The 14,801-nt window shown below is 37.2% G+C and overlaps 1 protein-coding gene across 1 annotated transcript in view; it reads left to right on the top strand.

Moving 5' to 3' along the window:
• The window catches only part of SLC30A4 (solute carrier family 30 member 4), a 29,698-nt gene that overhangs the window by 6,523 nt on the left and 8,374 nt on the right, over positions 1-14,801 (top strand). The window contains exons 3-4 of the mRNA XM_026518417.4: positions 1,309-1,455; positions 14,065-14,218. Coding sequence (XP_026374202.1) covers positions 1,309-1,455; positions 14,065-14,218 — 301 coding nt within the window. The remainder of the gene's footprint in view (positions 1-1,308; positions 1,456-14,064; positions 14,219-14,801) is intronic.

Raw genomic sequence — 14,801 nt, 5'->3', positions numbered from 1 at the left:
CCTTCAGTTGCATTATCCATATTTCAAATGCTTAAAAGCTACATGTGACTAGTGGCTACTCTACTGGACAGCACAGATAGAACATTTCCATCATCTCAGAAAGTTACTGGACAGTACAGCTTTAAGGTATTATCTTTATTTTATAGATAAGGAAACTGAGACTCAAAAGTATTAACTTGCTGAGAGAGTCTCAGAGAGTCCAAAATCCCATATTAGCCACCAGCTTGTATTTTTCTCAGTGATTTCCAGCTCTTTAATGTCAAGGGAATGTATTTTTAAAAAGTGATATTTGTATAGAGCGCACTGGAGTGGATGGATGTGATTACAAGATCACCAGCTCGGTCTCCTGCTGCTCTTGGCTCTGCACACTCATCCCAGAAAGAGGGGAACAATGGCTCAGCACACTCAGGTGTCATAATACCCTGATCATGAAGTTCAATGGAACAGTGATTCTCAAAGGTACCCAGACTAGAAGGGTCAACATCACCTTGGGAACATGTTAAAAATGGAAATTCTCAGGCCTCATACAGCCCTCTGGAATTAGAAATTCTGGGAGTAAGGCAAGCAATCTGTAGTTTATAACAAATATTCCAGGTGATTCCGATACACATAAAGGTTTGAATGTTGTGTATTATAAAAAGCTTATTCAAGGAATGGTGCTAGGACAATTGGTTAACCATAACAGGACAACATATGTATATATACACACACATGTTCATGTATGTGCAATGAATTTTATATATAATATATATATTATATAATGCCTGGAAAATTAACGTTAAAAGTTTTATTCTAAATACCACCTTTAATCCCTCTGAGACATTGCTATCTATACCCAAGGGAATCAGTTAATCTTTATCCTTCATTTTGAACTCATGGACATTTAAAAAATTTCTTCAGTTTAATTTTGTGGCCAAACCCTCACAAACAAGTGAGTATCTACCTTCCGCTTTCTTGTAATATTTAGATATTGTGGTTATTAATTTCACTGATAGGATTAGTCGGTTGAGTGAAAGCTGCAGTGCTAAAACACAAAGTTACTGTGTGTGAGAGCCCAGTTTAGTGGTTCTTAATTTTTTTAAGGTCATTGACTCCTCAGAATCTGTTCATAGAAATGGACATTTTCACCACAAACATACACACATATTTAATGTTTTGCATAAAATTCCAGGATAGCTTGATTTCATTGTAATAGGATAAAGATTTAGTTAAAAGCTGATGTTTTGTAGGCTGTTACATATTTTTGGTTTGCTTATGTTTATTTTTTTAATTAACTTATTCCGTCTTCCTTCTCACCCTTACTCCAAGGTGGATACATTGCAAACAGCCTAGCGATCATGACCGACGCTCTTCACATGTTAACTGACCTAAGTGCTATCATACTGACCCTGCTTGCTTTGTGGCTATCTTCAAAATCACCAACCAAAAGATTCACCTTTGGATTCCATCGCTTAGGTAGGTAATTAGGAGTTTCTTTTGGTTTATAAAATTTCATAGTAAAACCACAATGAACTATAACTAACCTCTGATTAACTAAAATCTTTCTGGTGATAACCTATTTGAATAATTAGCAAATGAAAATAGATGAACAAGATTTATTTAGATACATCTGTTCCAGGGTACGTTCAGCCTAGTCAGCTAAACAGTTTACACATATAAAATTATATGGTAGTCATTAATCTTTAAATGTTGTTCCCTATTTCCTGAAGACGTTATCAGACAAAAGTTTACCTTCAGTTTATTCAACCAGGCAAAACCACATGGGTTTATGCTAATATGTATTAGCTTCTTTCTCACACTTCAGATATTCCAGCCAAAGCAACTTAGCCCAGATCTTAAGCAATACTATAATATGTTTCACATATACTGTGTGGCTGACCTTCATTGCTGCCATTGTATCATCATAATTCTGTAAATGCTGATAAAGATTCTTTGCTTGACCAAAGTTTAGTCTGTGTCCTGAACCTTCTCCCAAACCCATGTGTGTACTTCCTTATAAAATCCTGTTTTAGTGAGAACCCTGCTAAGCCAGTTTAACAGAACCCCCACTCTCAGTATCTGATGGGTTATCCCCCAGGTGACATCTCATTGCACTGGCCTGTCTCTAACAAAAATTCTCTTAGGTCAATTTAGCCAGAATCCCCATCACCCCTGATGTTTCCTCTTAGTGATTTTCCATCCACTGACTGCCACACTGCTCCTGGGCTGTAAATTCCCACTTGCCCATACAGTATTCAGAGCTGAACCCAGTCTCTCCCCCCCACTGCAGAGTTCTATTGTAGTGGTCCTGTACCTTTCTTGGTAGCTTCCCTCCTTGAATAAAGTCTTCTTTACCATGTGTTGACAAGTGTCATTAAATTTTTTTCTTAACGGTGTACACATATTTTTATTTTGAACAAATATTAATATTTAAGAGAGGTTAAAATCATACATTGTTATCCATACATCTCTTTCTATGTTATTGTGTTTTTAGGGGTTTTTTTTACTTATTTTAAAAATATGTATAAAACAATTCCTCGAACCTAGTATGTGAAATGCTATATGTCTAGAATGTCATTTGCTTAGAATCCAGAAATCAACATTTAGGTAGCTTCAGTAAAACCTGTCTTAAAGAACCAGAATTAACAACTTGCAGTTTAATTTTGTGGAGACACTGACCTTCTTGGCTAATAGTCAGTTCCTCCTCTTCTTGGTTACTTTTTAGCCTCATCTTAACTCAGCATCTAGGTCTTCTAAAATTTAGTCACTGGGCCTTCTATGTAAAACTCTATTGTACCTGAAAGGCCATATCCCAAGTAGCTATCCAGATCATCAGACCAGGAAATTCTCCGGCACTCTACCTCCCCTTAGCACTCTCCACTGCTTGCTGTACCAGATAGCTAATGCCCTGACGTGTGTCTGTGATTCGGTACCCACTGCACAGTGCCCCCACGGCTTACCGACACAGTATACAGTCATTTGTTACCCGATCGCCTTGGGCTTTTTAAACAACTTCAAGATTATTTTCAAACTTTAATTTTTTTGCGATTTAAACACCTTCAATTTAAGATCTAACACTCAAACATAGCATCATGTAATGGGGGGGGGGGTTTACTTTCCACCACTGTTTGAAAGAGTGCATTTCATTTTATCCTGCGGCTCTTAACCTTTTAGGTTATAGACCCCTTGGAATGCTAATGAAAATAGTGGAATTCTCCCCCCCACCCAACATGCAATAACAGAACACAGAAAGTCCTACATGTAATAAGAATCCATAATCATGAAAATTCTATTAGATATCAAAGAAATACGTTATATAGTCACTTCGTTTTTTCATAGACAACAAGCACTGTGAAAAGGTGAGAGAAAATTGAACTGACTCTTCCTATTTATCTCTGCGAGTTTCTGTAGAACGTCACATATTCCTCTCTCCTTTTAAGTACAAAGTTCACAATTATGGACTAGATACCAGCATTTGACTCATTTCTCCTGAGAGTTCATTCAAATAAAAACAGCAGAGAGAAGCAAGTGATTGGGTCACCAATAAACACCTTTCTGAAAGTTGGAAGATAAACAGGAAGGGGTTGAAGGAAGAAGCAAGCCAGGAAGCTGCAGCCAGAGCACACTGAACCAGGAGCTGCGTCAGCCCAACACTTGTCCAGAGAAGACTCAGGGACTGAGATGAGCAGTAATGAGAATTGGGGCTGAAAACAAGGACAATTAATTGAGTGGCTATAAATGGGAAACTGCTCCCACTTGTCCACACTGTCCCTACCTTCCTTCCTACCCCCACTCAGGTAGCCTGCATTTTCCCCCATGCAAAATACCAGATAGTTCTTGAAAGACCTTGAACAAAATGTCTGGGGACAGCTGAGGCTTGTAGTGTGGAAGCTGATGCTCCAAAATAAGTCTTTTTCACACTAGAATTCAGGGTTCTGCAGCTGTAACGCATGGTTCCCCTCCTACTGACCCCAAAATAATACATTTGTTCTAGTCTGCCCTGCCTTCCACCCTTTATCAGTAACCATTTTAATTAATTTATGGCTTATTCTTCCAGCATTTCCTTTTTGTAAAGGGCACTTTCCCCGTCCTTCTGCCCTAAATGTGAATGGACAACCAATGACCTTTCAACAAATGGGAAAAATAGAAAAATTAGTCTGAGAGGAAAGAGAGGTGACTTCAGAAGCAGAAGCAAATGCTTTAAATTATCTTATTAATATACTCAGAATAAGACAGTAAAATATTTTGAAAAAGAAGCATATAAGAAAAAGGTCTTTGAAATGTTATTACTGAAATTTAAAAAAATTTCAATACACAGACTAGAAGGTAATCAAAGTCTCCGGATATAGAACAAAAAGATAAAAACAAGAGGAAAAAGTTTAAAACTTTCATAAAAGAACAGTTTAGGAGGTCCAAAGTTGTACTATTAAGAACCTCAGAAAAAGGTTAAGAAATAAAAGGGAGTGACTGCGTAATGGGAGAGGGGCTTCCATTGGGCTGATGAGCGTGTGCTGGAATTAGAGGTGATTGTGGCACAACCTTGTGCATACACTAAAAGCCACTGACCAGTGCACTTTAAAATTGTTTAAATGGTGAATTTTATGTTAGGTGAATTTTATCTAAATTTTTAAAAAGTTATCTAAAAAGGGAAGCGAGTTACTAAGGTAAAGGCAGATGAGTATTTCCCAAAGCCAGGGAGGGACTCAAACCTTTACACTGGAAGGGCGTTATGGGATCTTCATTTTCTTCTTTGTATTCCAAAGTTTTATGAGGCTATATCTAGAACTTATTTCACTTATTCTGCCCTTTGGGGAGGATTAGAGAGACAGCAAGGATATGTAGGATTAAATAAAGCTGTACACAGCAGTGGCTGTCTTGTGTTCCACAAAGTAATACTGCTCCATGAGTATTCTCTTCCAGTTCTGTGAGGGAAGGTATGTTTACACTCGACACATTTAAGTAGTGTGTCTCTTGTGACCTCTAATACCAAGACCTGGGGATTCAGGTCCTAAAAAACACTGCAGAAAGAATCCCCCTAAGAAACTTCTGGTGTTTTGCTATTGTTGAATTCTGTTTCGATGTTGTGGTGGGTTGGGGGCTGGCGGGTAGGACAGGAGTTGATTTTTTTTCTTTGTTGATCTGTTTTGTAAATATGTAAAACTTGTTGCAAAAATAAAAAATGAGTTTTTAAAAGAAAGAATTTACTCAGAGAAGCCTTGTTTTCATTCTGTCCCCTCCAACCCGTCCTCTAACCCCATTCCTTATTAGTAACGATTTTGTTTCTGGCCTATCCTTCCAGCATTTCCTTCTGAAAGTATAAGCGAATATTACCATCTTCCCTTATGTGTTTCTCATACATGTTCATATCCCATTCCCTGCCACCCTGTCTTATGCAAGAGACGGCACGCTGTGTGCCCAGTGTGTCTGTGGATGATAGTCAGATATTAGCAGTACCATTCCTTAAATTTATTTCCTTTTTGTTTGCTTCTAACAGTTTATATATGCCTAATAGCATTTATCACATTTTTGTAGCTATTTTTATGAAATTGTATCGTCTTCTAGACCATGAATGAAGTAGGGATGGAAACAGATAATATTAAATTCTGTGTGTCTGCAGTAATAAGTGCAGTATATGAGATTATTAACTGAACTGTTGCGTATTCAGGCTGAGTAAATAAGGACATGAAAACTGTGAAACAGATCATTTAATATAGCTCATGAACCTCCAATCACTTGTGTTGGGAAATACTCATCTGCCTTTATCTTAGTAACTCGCTTCCCTTTTTAGATAACTTTTTAAAAATTTAGATAAAATTCACCTAACATAAAATTCACTATTTAAACAATTTTAAAGTGCACTGGTCAGTGGCTTTTAGTGTATGCACAAGGTTGTGCCACAATCACCTCTAATTCCAGCACACGCTCATCAGCCCAATGGAAATTAAACCAGTTTCCAAACTAGGAATAGGGATATTTTTGAAATTTGGGGACTAACATATTTGGGACTTGAAACATTTATCTGTAATTCTGAAACTGTGATCATATTCACAAACTACATATAAAAAGTTATTTGATTCATAACATAATGGGGTGGAACAGCCTGACTTCTTGGTCCCTTCGACTACGTAAGAAATTAGTCAGAAGAGAGTTTCCCCCTGATGTCAGTCAGGAGCAGTCCTATTTGTTTTGGTACTTTCCAGTTCTAGAGTTTTGTGAATAAGTTGTCTTTGCTTCAGATCTTAGATCTGCAATTTTACTAGCTATCTGACCTTTTAGAGATGATTTAATCTAAGTACAAGGGGTTTTTTTGTAAAATATGAACAATAATACTTGGATTGCAGAGTTATAAAGAATACATAAGGTGGTTGAGGTCTAAGTACCTGACCTGGTAGACCTTGCCCAGAGTGAATTCCTAATAAAAGTTAGTTCCAATCTTCTTTTCCTTCCCTCTGCTGCCTGCCAGTATATCATCCTGCCCACACTTTTCATAGCTCTTAAACGCTGCACACCCCAAAATTACCTGTCTTCCCTTCCTGCAAATCAGAATTCTCTGAGCATAACTGTCTCAGCTAGGTAGTAGGAGAAAAATAAGGTGATTCACCCTGATGATTAAGCAGCTGTTTTTAGACCTGCGCTTTTTAACTCAGGTCTTTGGTAATTTTTTTTTTTTTAAGATTTATCTGTTTGTTCCAGTGAGACAAGGGGGGAGGGGCAGAAGGAGAGCAAATCTCAAGCAGATTCCCCACTGAGTGCGGATCCCCTCATGAGGCTCCATCTCTCCACCCGCCAAAATATGGAGCCAGACGCTTAAACAACTGAGCCAGCCAGGTGGCCCTTTGGTAACATTTTTGGCAATGTAACTAAGTTTATTTTAGCAAAAATCATTTAGTGAAGGTGAGAGAAAGGTGATTTTAGATTTGAGGGGAGGACCAAATAGCTGTCCCAGGAATCTCTTCCATTCTGGGGGTTCATTCCTTTCCTACATGTGAATTCACAGATTGTGTAAGTCATTCAGGTTTTTCTTTTCTTTATTACTTTACAGTGAGCTACAGTGGCAATTCTTTTGTGGGAAAAGGGAGAGCAGGCTAGGAACCATATATGAGCTATTTTTAAATGCCTGGATTTATTTGACTGTGGGTATGTCCTCTTATCCTGGAAGTTAATAAAACTTAGAACTTAATGAAACACTGTAGCAGAAATCCCACAGTTCCTTAAGAGGAAAGGCACTATGGCCCAGACAAAGGGGAACTGCTATTCTAACAAGAACAGTGCTATCCCCTTGCTTTCTACTTTCATCCTTCTCTGTGGATTATGAGCTTAATTGACTTTTATTTATATGGCTTTTCTTCCAGTTCTTGGGCTGAAGAAGCTGTAAGGATTAGATAAAGAGAGAGATCATGTAAAAGGATTTAGTAAGAGTTGTCTGTATTTGAAATAAAAAAGCAGGATTTACATTTTGGTGATGCAAATCATCAGCCTAGGTTAATGGCAAAGTGACAGTGCAGGAGTCTTTTGTAACAGGGTGTAGTTCCACTAGGCAAAGACCTGGGCAGACGTGGCTGGATGATGGTTCTACTATGGTGGGTGTGTGGTTATAATATTAATTCCGTGTTGTTCGCTATTTCATCCCCTAATGCTAAAGGAGTAGAAAGTATTCAGCTAAAAAGTCTCTTTCCCCATACATGCAGCCAAAAAAACAAAATCTCTTCTCCCTGGTTAGTGATTCATTTTAATAACGTCCTCCCACCCTGACAAGGGTTATGCAGATTAATGATTCACATCTTAGTGAGAATTCATATCACCTGAACATCTGGAAAAGAGTAGGTGCTTCCTAGAAATCGGAGTTTTTGCCGAGGCAGAAGGAAGACATAAGTGGGTGGTCCATGTTGGACAGCTAAGAGTCCGTTTTTTGTTTTTTTTTTGTTTTTTTTTTAAGATTTTATTTTTATTTATTCGACAGAGAGAGAGAAAGCCAGCGAGAGAGAGAACACAAGCAGGGGGAGTGGGAGAGGAAGCAGCAGGCTCCCAGCGGAGGAGTCTGATGTGGGGCTTGATCCCATAACGCCGGGATCATGCCCTGAGCCAAAGGCAGACGCTTAACCGCTGTGCCACCCAGGCGCCCCAAGAGTCCGTTTGAGAGTGCTGGGTACCTTGGGTATGGGGTAGTGGGAGTGATGAGAAGACAGGAAATAGAAGATTATTTAGAATAGGAACTGAAAGGATCCAAAGACTGCTTTGCACTTTAGCTTGGTATTCCGGTGGCAACAGTAGGCCACTGAAAAATGCTGTGCGATGTCTTTAGCCTGAGTGCAGTAGGGATGTCTGTGGCCGAGTTGAAATACAAATACGAATTTGGAAATCCTAGGCAAATCCAGTACACCCTACTGATTTTCCTTCCTATCTTTTACTGGAAGACGGTAGAAAGAGAAATAACATAAAAGGGAGTACAGGAGAGAATATGTCTCCTCTCTCCCTCCCTGTTCATTTTTTTAAACCTCTGAAACCTGCCCTTATATGTTTGCTATTGTTTTTTGAGGCAATAGAAGGACAAGCATTATGGAATTTAAAGGAAGTATACTCATTATTGGCATCATAGCATTAGCAAAGTTAAGTTATGATAAGCCACTACCTTTAGGCAGCACTCATGAAAAAAAAATCACTTGGGTTGAGTGTGGTTTACATAATTGAAACAAATTGTTACTCATTCACTGAATAGGTGCTCAATAGTTACCTGTTGATTGAATGAGTAGTAGTACAGGTTGGGGAGATAGGCAGTAAATATATACACAAATACAACATAATTATAAATTATATTAAATGCTAGGAAGCAAAAGAATAAGGTACTATAATGGAGAGTAACAGAAGGATAGAGAAGGACTTGGTGTTTTTCATATGAATCTTGAAAACCTCTAGTTTTGGAAATTTATAGATGTGTTAAAATATGCAATTAACAGGGGCGCCTGGGTGGCACAGCGGTTAAGCGTCTGCCTTCGGCTCAGGGCGTGATCCTGGCGTTATGGGATCGAGCCCCACATCAGGCTCCTCTGCTATGAGCCTGCTTCTTCCTCTCCCACTCCCCCTGCTTGTGTTCCCTCTCTCTCTGGCTGTCTCTATCTCTGTCAAATAAATAAATAAAATCTTTAAAAAAAAATGCAATTAACAGGAGCGCCTGGGTGGCTCAGTCCTTAAGCGGCTGCCTTTGGCTCAGGTCATGATCCCAGAGTCCTGGGATCCAGCCCCGCATGGAGCCGCATTGGGCTCCCTGCTGGGTGGGAAGCCTGCTTCTCCCTTTCTCACTCCCCCTGCTGGTGTTCCCTCTCTCGCTGTGTCTCCCTCTGTCAAATAAATAAAATCTTTTTAAAAAAAACCCAATAAACATTTTTCACATTTTATAGTACTGTCAAAATTTGACAATCATCTGTGTTTTCTCCTTTTTTTTTTTTTTTTTTTGCCACTAATTATCCATTCAAACCAAAACTGTTTATTCTTTGTATGTGAAGTTCAGGGTATATTTGGTCTTAATAGATCATTGACTATAAACATGTGTTTATATTTCAGCTGAATGAAAAGACCTAAGTGATGTTATAATAAAAAACACGTATTCACTCATCCTACTCCCTCCTCCAGTGCTACAGTTCAGCCAGATGGAGTGATTTAATTATTTGTGTGTAAAGTAGCAAAATATGTTGGAACTACTATAATAACAGATTTTCTAGAATTTCCATAAAAATCTCTTTCAAGAGTTTTTCATTTATGATAAATTTCCAGTTAGTCAAGTTTACCTATAGTTCCTGGGGTAGTAACTTTCATGGAAATCTAGGGTTTCAACTAAAAGTTCTGGGTCTCCTTTCAAAGATGAAAAATCCATATGTCATGTAGTCCTTTGTGTTGAAAAACTTTATTGTATATTATGTGATGGGAGACCAACCCAGAGCAAGAATGAGAAGACTGGAGCAAGTCATAATTTGGTTGTTGATGGAAAGTTTTCCTCTCTCTTAAATGTTGAGAGGAAAACATCTTGCCTGTGTTTATCTACATTCCATCATGTTAGAAAATACTATGAAAGGGCCACCTCGGTGGCTCAGTTGGTTAAGCATCCGACTCTTCATTTCGGCTCAGGTCACGATCTCAGGGTTGTGAGATCAAGCCAGTATTGGGCTCTGCACTGGGTGTGGATTCTGCTTAAGATTCTCTCTCTCCCCCCTCTTCCTCCCTCTCTTAAAAAAAAAAAAAAAAAAACTGAAAAAAATTGTAAATGGTAACCATCCTATTTATGATATTTCACCAGTTTAATTTATTCACAGTGAAAGAGCTTTTATCAAAATAAATGACCGTATTACTACTACTAGGATTTTTAGCTATATAGTATTATCTGTGCCTTATATTTCTCAGTTACAAATCTCAGCCCTAAAAATCTACTTAAAATTTTTTCTCTTTTTGCATTTAGTCTAGAAGACATTTTGACAGGTGATTAGAAGAAAAAATAACAGTTGAATGTCTTTCCCTTTGTTCACCAAGGGAATGAGACATGAGTCAGTCACATTCCTTATTAATTGCTGGAAAAGGAATATCATTGGTATCAGCATCCTAATATGTCGCTGTGGCAATTTCTAGGAATCAGCTGAATTCCATTACTCTTAATTGTGGGCAGACATTGGGATCACTTTTATGCTACTCACATGGGTGAAAACTGGTGTGGAAAACTGAGTGTTCATCTGCAGGCTGCAGGAGCCTAATGGGCCTTCTAAGTGTGAGAATCCTCCCTGCCAAGGATCTCTGTTCATGCTTTAGTTTGACTTTCATTTTACTTTATTTTGAAATAAAGTAAATTTTATTTCATTGGTTTTGCTTTATGTGAAAGTTCAGAAAAAGGTGATTTTAAGTGTTTAGGAAAATTATCACTGGCATATGGAGTTGCCAGATTCAGTATATGGCCTGTGAGTGCACATACACACTCTCACAGGACTCCCAGTGTGTCTGAAATATTGCATGGGACATACTTATACTAAAAAAATTATTTTTTTAAAGATTTTATTTATTTATTTGACAGAGAGACAGCGAGAGAGTGAGGGAACACAAGCAGGGGGAGTGGGAGAGGAAGAAGCAGGCTCCCAGCAGAGGAGCCCGATGCGGGGCTCGATCCCAGAACGCTGGGATCACGCCCTGAGCCGAAGGCAGATGCTCAACAACTGAGCCACCCAGGCACCCCTAAAAAAAATTATGTATCTGAAATGCAAATTTAACTAGACATCCAATATTTTATCTGGCATACCTACTAGTGTAACTTACCATTTACCATCCAAACCAGGACACTTCTGAGAGTGAAGTGGGGCACTTTTAAGAATTATGCCAGGACAACAGACATCTGACTATCCCAGGAAAACTGTAAATATTGTCAACCTAATTATAGGGGGTTTTGAAAGAATTTTTAATTATTGGTTTTAGATTTTCATAAGCAATCACAACTTTATGTCATTAACTTGTATAGCTGTGAATTTTTATAAGTAAAGAGTATTACTTTATAATTTTATATTAACAATTTGATTAAGTCATCTTAAAAACCATGTGGCCTAATTGGTAGCTTCAACCTTGACACATGATTAAAGTTCTCTTTTCTGTGCGGGGGCGGGGCAGGGGGAAGAGTTTGAGAAGTACTGGTATTTTTTAAGTAAATTCTACCCCCAACGTAGGGCTCGAACTCACAACCCCCAGATTCAAGAGTTGCATGCTCTTGTCTGAGCCAACCAGGCACCCCAGAATTGGTATTTATTAAATATCAATTTTAAAGAGAAAGTTCTCTTACTTTGTGAGTAAATTGAAGCTACCACTAGTACATGAAATTTACAGTTTAAAAATATTTTAGTTATTTTTTTAAAATATGTGTGTACTTTACGATCAGCAGTTATAACTTAAGACGAGAAATTCCATGCATTTTCTGTTTCGTATTTGGCTTAATTCTTCTCTTCTAACCAATTTACTTACTGTTTTTTGGGATTTAGTAAATAACCTATTATTCACACTTAGCTTACCCTTCTTAATTGTATAGCCTTTAATCATCTCCCCTTGCTCAACCTAACTAACCTCATTCAGCAAATTCATCCATAAATACTTCCTACACGACAGCCACTCTGCCAAATGCCACAGTAAATGTGACGTGGAATGGAACTGCTCCTATCCTCAAGCTGCCGAGAGTCTGCACTTGATGTGGTCCTCTCTCCACAGCTCTGTGTATTTCAGAGTGTCTTTCTCGGTCTTCTTCAGCCGCATGTTATCTTTTGAAGTGTGATCAGTGTGTCAGAAATAGGCATACCGTGGTTTTGAATAGGAACTGTATTTTGTCTTATTCCAACATTTGTTTTGCTAATGCACAGGATTTTATTGGAGTTTTAGCTACGTTAGTGAGATGTGTTCAGGAAATAGCTTATGACTGCTAGATAACTTTTCTGTGCTGTAATTTATGCATCAGAATAAAAATGTATCAAAGTTCAGTATATTTGAACTGCCTGGAACCTTTGAACAATGACTTGACTCAGATAATAGTTTCCCAGATTGTTTTACCTTTAACAAGATTAATGTCTGGTTTCTCTAAAGGAAAAATTTTCTTTAAAAGTATTTTCTTGCTTTTATTATTTTGAGGGTCAATAGTTGTTTTATGTTATAACATTAGTTAATTATTTTAAAATGTAAGTACTTCCCATTGCCCTATTGTGTTATCTTGAAAAGATATAAGATTATCTCTACTGTATACTCACATGGTAAAAGCTTATATGATATAAAAGCCTACACAGTGCAGTCGTCCCTGTCTCCCAGCCACCCATTTTCTTCATAACCATTTTTAACAGTATTTTATATATCCTTTCAGAGATTGCATGTACAGATATTATTTATATATTCTCTCTTTTTTAACAGCTGCGTAGTATTCCATGTTATAGGGCCCCTGCTTATCACTTTTTTTATTGTTTTCAGTTGTTTGCTATTATATACAGTGCTTGATGAATAGCTTCATAACATACCTCATTTTGCACATGTGCAACTCAGCATGATTGTGTATATCATTCCAAGAATAACAATTTCTGGGTCAAAGTGCATTCATGAATACTTGCATGCCTTATTGGTTTTCTTTAGTCTAAAGGTAATATGTGTTTGTGGTAAAACTTAAAACATTTCAAACATTACCAAAAAGAATAAAATGAAAGCTAAGTTTCCCAAGCTCCTCGTGCCACTTCCCAGATGTAATACTTTGTCTTTCTTGTGATTGTCAATTTGCCTGATTTTTTCTTTTTTTTTTTTAAACATAAATGGCTTTATGATATTCCACTATATGGATATATCATACTTTATCTATTGAGTGCCTTTCTGGTGGACATTTAAGATGTCTTTAGATATTTTTTTGATACTAGTGAAGTTACAGTGAAAAACCTTGTATGTGTATCTTTGCATATATAGCATGTGTTCTATTGACTAGATTCCTAGAATCAAGGAATACATGCATTTAAATTTTTGATTCATTTTACTAACTGCTCTCCAAAAAGATAGTTCCACTTAATACTTCCAGCAGTATATCCTTGCTAACTGTGACTATTCTCAAACTTTTTAATATTTACCAATTTAGTAAGAGACAAAAAACAATCATTCTTATTTGAATATCTTGTATTATGATTGATTTTGATAAATTTGTTGTTTCTGTTAATTTTCTGTGTATTAGTATTTGTGTCCTTTATCCATTTTTGTTATGGGTTCTTCACTTTGTTACTGATTTGTAAGTGTACTCTTCTTCTGGGAAATAAGTCTGTGATCATGTATGTCACAAATAATTTTTTTTTACCTTGTTTATGGTCTGTTAAATATACACAGCTTGATCCTAAAGAGATGAGGGGACGGTGGGGAGTGGTGAGAATGAATTAGTGGAGAATCCAGAGCAAACTACCAAACACTTTTTAAATAAGGAAAATAACATGGCAGAAATGATACACTGTTTTTCTCTCTCAGAGGAAAGATATAAATAAAAGATTGTACAATATTTTATTTGTATGAAGTGTAATAACCATGCTACAGTTATATTTGTTGTTTATATTTTTCCCTCAGAGGTGTTATCAGCTATGATTAGTGTGCTGTTGGTGTATATACTTATGGGATTCCTCCTATATGAAGCTGTCCAAAGAACTATCCATATGAAATATGAAATAAATGGAGATATAATGCTCATCACTGCAGCAGTTGGAGTTGCTGTTAATGTAATGTAAGCTCTATTTTTTTAAAAAAATAGCTTTATTTCTTTAGAATAGTTTTAAGTTCACAGCAAAATTGAGTAGAAGGTGCCGAGATTTCCCGCATACCCGCTGCCTTCACACATGCATAGCTTCCTGTTATGAACATCCGCCATCAGAGTGGTACGTTTGTTACAGTTGATGAACCAGCATTAACACAGCACCACACAGCATCCCTAGTTTACATTCGGGCTCATTCTCTTGGTGTATATTCTGTGGGTTTGGACAATTTCATGACGACATGTGTGTACCATTATGGTATCATACACTCTATATTGTTTTCACATTAGTATTTTTAAGTTCTGTGAACGTAGAGACTGTTATACATGCATTCAGTAATGTGCAGTGGTATTTTTATGTATTTTAAAATTATATGGTGTAGTAATTTTTCTTATAAATGTTAATAAAACACTGATGAAATTATAAATTCCTTATTTGCTCAATTGTACTGAAGTTTGACAAATAATTTGGAATTTAAGTGGGACAAAGTTTTTTTTTTAACTTTTATATTAAGATTTTTTTTAAACTACAGACTTTTTCCCTAAAAGCTATGAA

Source organism: Ursus arctos, unplaced genomic scaffold (genome assembly GCF_023065955.2).
Source record: "Ursus arctos isolate Adak ecotype North America unplaced genomic scaffold, UrsArc2.0 scaffold_36, whole genome shotgun sequence".
NCBI classification, from domain to species: domain Eukaryota; kingdom Metazoa; phylum Chordata; class Mammalia; order Carnivora; family Ursidae; genus Ursus; species Ursus arctos.
Note: the sequence above shows the minus strand (reverse complement) of the source record. Positions and strands in the feature narration are given on the sequence as shown.